The 7500-nt window shown below is 42.8% G+C and overlaps 1 protein-coding gene across 1 annotated transcript in view; it reads left to right on the top strand.

Moving 5' to 3' along the window:
• ppfia3 (PTPRF interacting protein alpha 3) overlaps window positions 1–7500 on the top strand; it is a 91750-nt gene that overhangs the window by 78345 nt on the left and 5905 nt on the right. The window contains exon 27 of the mRNA XM_063216222.1: window positions 3835–4010. Within this exon, the coding sequence (XP_063072292.1) occupies window positions 3835–4010 (176 nt within the window). The remainder of the gene's footprint in view (window positions 1–3834; window positions 4011–7500) is intronic.

The raw sequence follows: 7500 nt of genomic DNA, 5'->3' as shown, positions 1-7500 counted from the left end.
TCTAGGGGGCCCAGGCCATCTTAATCCGGCCCTGGGTATGGTGTCTGGTGTGCTGTGGCGTCCCGTCCTGTCTCGGCCCATCCCCTAGCTTCCGCTCCCTCAGCCAACACTTCTCTCACCACTACCCAATGCTCACCACACCCTTAAGTCCTCTTTTTTACTTCTCAAACTACCCTTCGTTGCTGGTCACTTAATCCACCATAACCACCCCCTAAATTCCCTACTCTACCCCTACATTCTATACTTCCAACCCCCCCCAATGTCCACCACACCCGTAAATACTCTTTACCCTTCTCAAACCACCTCTAGTTCTTGGTCTCTTAGTCCCTTTCCCAGCACCAATCCTTCAAATCCCCCCCGTCTCCAATCCTCTCATCTTCTCCTCATTGCTAATACTTAAGTTACTACTCATGTCTCTAATAATTACCTATTAGCAATAATTGCTAACGTTTGCAAGGTCAACAAGGTTTACAAGGTCTGTTTAAAACCCCTTAGCGCAGAGCCTATGTTCTAACCTTACTGTCACCAAAATTGTAATGGCTTTGTCTTAATCTGTTACTTAAGGCTCTCTGTACTGTCATAGCAATGTCGTTATGATGTAGTTGAGTATTTTCAGCAAATAGTGAATAGGCCCACCGGTGACCCCATTTACAGTAAGAAAACAATCAATCCATACTGGCCTTGGATGTTTTGTGAGGGAGAGATAGGCCTGCAGTAGAGTGGGTAAGTACTAGGCCACGTCCTGAAGTGTCTGTGCAAAACGGTGTACATCCATTTTAGAAAATTTTGGGACATTGACATTTTTGTATTTCGCATTCCATTGAATTGCATTGCGAAATGCATTTTATATAGGTTTAAAAAGTATGTTCCCAAAATATTTGAATGGCAAGAATTCACACATACAGATGATAGGACTTCTGAACAATCATTTCCAATAATAAAATGCAAACGTAATTAAAAAATGGTGGATACACCACTTTGCAACAAAACTCTTCAATTGCTAATTGAGAGGAGAGGAGTGAGATACATACGTAGGGTAATTTGTGAAGTTAGAAGGCATTCCAAATTCACCTGAAGCAACTCTGGTCAACTGGTTTCTGAAGCTAACTGATTTCGATATCATGTCCCAAGGATGTTTTGAAATGCAGTCATTCTTGAACGCTCCGCCATTCTTGGCATTTTTCACATATCAGGTGGTAGCCACATTGATTTGGGGGAAAACTAAGGCAAAGGCATTTGTTTACTAATGTAAACAAAAATGGTTTGGCACCGTTTGCTAGCTATTTACTGACATTAAACCTCCCATACTGTAGGCACTAATGTAAATCTTCCTCACATTTCAACATGCCTGCATCCTTGCTACACGACTTTGGACATCACACCAACACACCAACTTAGGTGCTGTTTCCACGTAGCAGGATATTTTTTAATCAGCGTATTTTTGTCTCCTGTTTAGGTGTAAACACAACATGTGGATAAAAATAAATACTCCATTGTAACAAATGCGTTTCAGCCCCTAAATAGGATATTTTTTAAAACCTGCTTTTTAATATCTGGATTTTAAATATATGCTACGTGGAAACAGAAGGCCAAAACCAATGTAACCAGGAGAAAAAAATATCCACATATAAAAATATCCTACTTACTATGCTACTTGGAAACAGCACCTTACTGAATAGTGTAGCATCCACAGAGCAGGAGCAAGAGCTGGGAAATTATATCTAGGCAGCCTGTCCCTTTGAGACATGGTCTTTAGAAAAAAAACGAAATAAGTTGTTAATATTTTGTATATTTGAACTTAAAGGGACACTGTGTGAGATTTTTAGTTGTTTATTTCCAGAATTCATGCTGCCCATTCACTAATGTTACATTTTTCATGAATACTTACCACCACCATCAAATTCTAAGTATTCACAATGACTGGAAAAATTGCCCATTCACTAATGTTACCTTTTTCATGAATACTTACCACCACCATCAAATTCTAAGTATTCACAATGACTGGAAAAATTGTACTTTTCATACATGAAAAGGGGGATCTTCTCCATGGTCCGCCATTTTGAATTTCCAAAAATAGCCATTTTTTGCTGCAAAAATGACTGTACTTGGACCACACTAACAAATATGTGTTCATTACTTGGTAAACTTTCATGTAAAGATCAAATTGCTGCCCAGTTTCAATGAGCAGCATAGCTGCAGTACCTTTTTTGACCATTTCCTGAACAGTGTCCCTTTAATGTTAACTTGCTAAATTGTGAATGAAATCTGGTAATGTCTAATAATAAGTCTACTGAAAAGTAAATTAATTGATCGCATACTTATCCAAGTTTAAGTGTTCAGCAAGCTACATAGGTTTTCCACTTAGAATAGCGTACATAATAAGCCTTGTAATGAAGGGCAATGGCATTACAGTATGTAGGACTTCACGAAGTACATCACATGGATTATGTGGCTTGGATAACGGACCCAAGTCTTCCCAGGTGAAAAACCCATATACTTAAAGTGTACTTTTTTTGACCATACTGCAGGGAATATTACAATTTTAACCCGGTAAAGTGTTCTGAATTTGCTACAGTGTGGCTTACAGTGTTATACATTTGCTGTTACCAAAATAGCAATGACCAAGTTGTAGTGCATACTAAAAAGGCCCTGTGTTATGTCATAGTAGTGTAGTACTATGGTAGTTCGCTTTTCAAGGACTACGTTTTACAGCGTTCCACTGGTGGAATGGCATAGCCTTGTGCACCATCCTATGTACTTCCGCCAAGAGACTTGGCTCCGCACTACGAAATGAAATGGTAGTATTATGGGATGGTCAGGACCAGGCTAGGAAGGGCATGCAATGATGTCTTGCCTTGTGGAATGGAGTGCATTAAGGAAGTTTCCACTTCCTATCTAACCAAAGGCCAAACAAAAAACAAAAATGACTTTGAATGGAATTGCAGTGGATTAAGTATCTCTGGAGTGTGTAAGGTCACAAAAACGGCATTGACTCAATGGAGAGCAAGGAGTAAGGAGAACCCTGTTATTTGTTTGGTGTTTTGAATCGCTACAGGATGTGCTGACATGGTGGTGGTGCTTCTACCGGTAACACATTTGCAAATGATATTGTCGACGCTACTAGGCCACCCGTGTGTCAGAGTGTGTCTGGGGGGTGTGGGGTTGGGTTGCAGCATGGAGAAGATTGGGTCTGCACTTGGAAAGGAAGCAAGCAAAGAACAAAAAAAACCAAGCATAATAACAAAATTACAAGCTCTGGCAAGTGTTTCCCAAAGCTTTACCGTGACCTTTTGGATAATGACTTTTACACAGCATTTTAGCTGGCTGTGGTTGCAAAGGTATTATAAGAGACTTGCTGTGTTGTTGCCAGGAAAAAAAACTAACAGACTGTGTGTAATGTATGTGTGTTTGTGTCCTGCATCCTTTCTGGTGTAAACTGTATGGGTTTGTGTCTGTGTATACTAATGTGTGTTTGTTTGTGTGTGTGTGTGTGTGTGTGTGCGTGCGTGCGTGCGTGCGTGTGTCTTCGCGTGTGTCTTCCCATGCATCTGTATATCTGTGTGTATCTGTATATCTGTCTGTACTCATGTTTGTATGAATCTGTTTGAGTCTTATATGTGCGTGTTCGTGTGCGTGTGCGCCTCTGCACATGTGCGTGTGTGTGTGTGTGTGTGTGTGTGTGTGTGTGTGTGTGTGTGTGTGTGTGTGTGTGTGTGTGTGTGTGTGTGTGTGTGTGTGTGTGTGTGTGTGTGTGTATGTGTCTGTGTCTGTCCATTCCCGATATGGTCCCCTGTGCGGTGCCATGGTGCGACGGTGCGATGGTGCGGTGTGCAGACGTGATGGTGTGGTCCAACGAGCGCGTGATGTGCTGGGTGCAGAGCATCGGGCTGAAGGAGTACGCCGACAACCTGACGGAGAGCGGCGTGCACGGGGCCCTGCTGGCCCTCGACGACACCTTCGACTACACAGACCTGGCCCTGCTCCTACAGATACCCAACCAGAACGTACAGGTACCGAGAGAGAGAGTGTGTGTGTGTGTGTGTGTGTGTGTGTGTGTGTGTGTGTGTGTGTGTGTGTGTGTGTGTGTGCACCTCCATGCATGTGTGTGTGTGTGTGTATATGTGTGTGTGTGTGTGTGTGTGTGTGTGTGTGTGTGTGGGTGTGTGTGTGAGTGTGTGTGTGTGTGTGTGTGTGTGTGTGTGTGTGTGTGTGTGTGTGTGTGTGTGTGTGTGTGTGTGTGTGTGTGTGTATGTGCGCCTCCGTGCATGTGTGCGTGTGTGTGTGTGTGTGTGTGTGTGTGTGTGTGTGTATATGTGTACAGTACATTGGTGATAGAAAAGTAGCCTGAAATCCCTCTGATGCATCACATGGCTTATGTGGCTCGGATAAGGGACCCTAGGAGGAAGGTATTCAAGTCTTGCAGGGAGTATTACAAATTAATCCGTTACAACACGGTATTATAAATCTGTTACCAGAATGGTAATGACCAAGTTGTCGTGCATTACTGAAGGCCCTGTGTAATGTCATAGTAGTGTCATAGTAGTGTAGTACTATGGTAGTTACCTTTTCAAGGACTATTACAGCATTACCGTGCGGACACACACCTGGCACTGAAATAGCTAAAACGCTGCTGACTCCTGCCTGGAAAGTGTCAGGAACGCGGCAAACGCTTCAACCTGAAGTTCAACTTCTATTTTAACACTTTTTGACGCCCTCGGCCCAATAAACGCTTTTGCAGCTTTTGACACTTCTGCCACCTGCTCTTCCATACAAAGTCAATTACTTCCGCCGCTTTCTACGCGTTCAACGCCGGCGGTGTGATGGCACGGTTATGGGCATGCATTATCTCCACGTGATGGTGGCAGTATTCGATTGGCATACGAGTATGTAAATTCTTTAATAATTCTGAATGTGGCCGTGTTCTGGGTATATTCCGGTTGCGGAACACTGTTCTACACATGTACTGTAAACGTAATATTCCGGAACTTGTTATTACCGACAACATTCCATTTGAATTCGGAATACGGAATTTGGAATTCGGAATCGTTTGAATGTACTGTAACTGCCCTCAGGGGCCAGAGAACGGAGGAAGATTGAAGTTATTCAGGAGGGGAAGCAGATTTGCCGTCTGTATTTGAACTGTATGGGTGTTAATGTAAATACAGCACATATATTTACATGGAGGCTTTGGGTTACCCTCATAGCACATGTTAAGTCTGATAAGTATAATATACACACCCATACACATAAACATACATTCACATGGAGTTGGGCCACACTTACAATATACAGTACACACATGGAGGTGGTGTGCCACAGTCACAGCACACATACGATTAGTGTAGTAGTATACACACATACAGTGCCCTCCATAATTATTGGCACCCCTGGTTGAGATGTGTTTTTTTAGCTTCCAATTATTTTATTTTTTTTCTAAATAATATGGGACCTTAACCCCTTAAGACGCGGCTTTATACATTTGTTGTTACCAGTATGGTAATGACCAAGTCGTGGTGCATTACTAAAGGGCCTGTGTTGTGTCATAGTATTGTAGTGCTGTGGTAGTTACATTTCAATGACTATTGCAGCGTGCCACAGGAGGTACGGCGCGCATTAAGGGGTTAATGGAAAAAAAGAGAAAAATCCAACCTTCAATACAAGTGCATTTATTCAGTGGGGAAAAAATCCCACATAAAGAAATAATTATTTGACATCAAATAATGTGTGTCACAATTATTAGCACCCCTGGTGTTAATATTTTGTACAACCCCCTTTTGCCAACAAAACAGCACCTAATCTTCTCCTATAATGTTTCACAAGATGGGAAAAGACAGAAAGAGGGATCTTCAGCCATTCCTCTTTGCAGAATCTCTCTAAATCATCCAGAGACCTGGGTCCTCTCCTCTGTACTCTCCTCTTCAGTTCACCCCACAGGTTCTCAATGGGGTTGAGGTCAGGGGACTGAGATGGCCATGGGAGGAGCTTGATTTTGTGTCTGGTGAACCATTTCTGTGTAGATTTGGCCATGTGTTTAGGGTCATTGTCTTGCTGAAAGACCCAGTGACGACCCAGCTTCAGCTTTCGGGCAGAGGGCAACAGATTTTGATTTAAAATGTCCTGGTATTTCAAAGCATTCATGATGCCATGCACCCTAACAAGGTTCCCAGGGCCTTTGGAAGCGAAACAGCCCCACAGCATCACTGACCCACCCCCATACTTCACAGTGGGTATGAGGTGCTTTTCAGCATGCGCATCTTTCGTGGTACGCCAGACCCACTTAGAGTGTTTGTTGCCAAAAAGCTCAATCTTGGTCTCATCTGACCAAAGCACACGGTCCCAGTTGAAGCCCCAATACCGCTTGGCGAACTCCAGACGCTTGCGTTTATGATTGTGAGTGAGGAAAGGTTTTCTCCGCGCATGACTCCCAAACAGCTTGTTGGCGTGTAGACAGCGCCTGATGGTTGATTTGGAGACTTTGTGACCCCAGGATGCTACCATTTGTTGTAATTCTGTAACAGTGAGCTTTGGAGATCTTTTGATTTCTCTTACCATCCTCCTCACTGTGCGTGGTGGCAAAATAAACTTGGGTCCTCGTCCAGGCTTGTTTACCACTGTTCCAGTTGTTTTGAACTTCTTAATTATTCCTCTCACAGTGGATATGGGCAGCTGCAGTTGAGTGGCAATCTTCTTGTAGCCTCTGCCTGACCTGTGAAGGTCGACGCACATCTACCTCACTTGTATGCTGTGTTCCTTTGTCTTTCCCATGTTGAAGAGTGGATAAGAGAAATGGCCTCGGTGTCACGTCATATTTATACCCCAGGGAAACAGGAAGTGATGAATTACTAATTAAATGTTCCTACATACTCTGGTAAACTTTGTAAACTACTGTAGAAATGACAAAAATGCTTCAATTATATTTATTTCCTGGGAATTGTTAAGGGTGCCAATAATTGTGGAACAGGTGATTTAATGAAAAATAATTCTTTTTTAGTCAGGGATTTTTTTTATTTTCTTACAATTCATTTGAGTTGAAGGCTACATTTTCCTACAATTTTCAGTGTGACAGTATTCTTCTGCAATAAACACTGAATTTATTTTAAGGCTTTTAACACATCTCAACCAGGGGTGCCAATAATTATGGAGGGCACTGTATATTCACGTGGAGGAGTTGGGCCACACGTACAGCACACATTCTGTATGATGAATATAATATACACTTTAATCCTGTACGGACGAGGTGTGCCACACTCACACACAGTAGACATACCCAGAGTCGAGGGTTGCCATTAATCCACCGCTGCCTGGGCATTATCAAGACTTGAAATTCAGGACGCAGTGTTTGTAGATACTAGGTCTGTTTATGTCTCTTTTAAAGTAGGTTGTTTTAATGCTGGTTGAGTGTGTGTGTGTGTGTGTGTGTGTGTGTGTGTGTGTGTGTGTGTGTGTGTGTGCGTGTGCGCGTGCATGCGTGCAGGCTTGTGTGCGTACGTGCACACGTGT

Source organism: Engraulis encrasicolus, chromosome 2 (genome assembly GCF_034702125.1).
Source record: "Engraulis encrasicolus isolate BLACKSEA-1 chromosome 2, IST_EnEncr_1.0, whole genome shotgun sequence".
In the NCBI taxonomy this organism is placed as follows: domain Eukaryota; kingdom Metazoa; phylum Chordata; class Actinopteri; order Clupeiformes; family Engraulidae; genus Engraulis; species Engraulis encrasicolus.
Note: the sequence above shows the minus strand (reverse complement) of the source record. Positions and strands in the feature narration are given on the sequence as shown.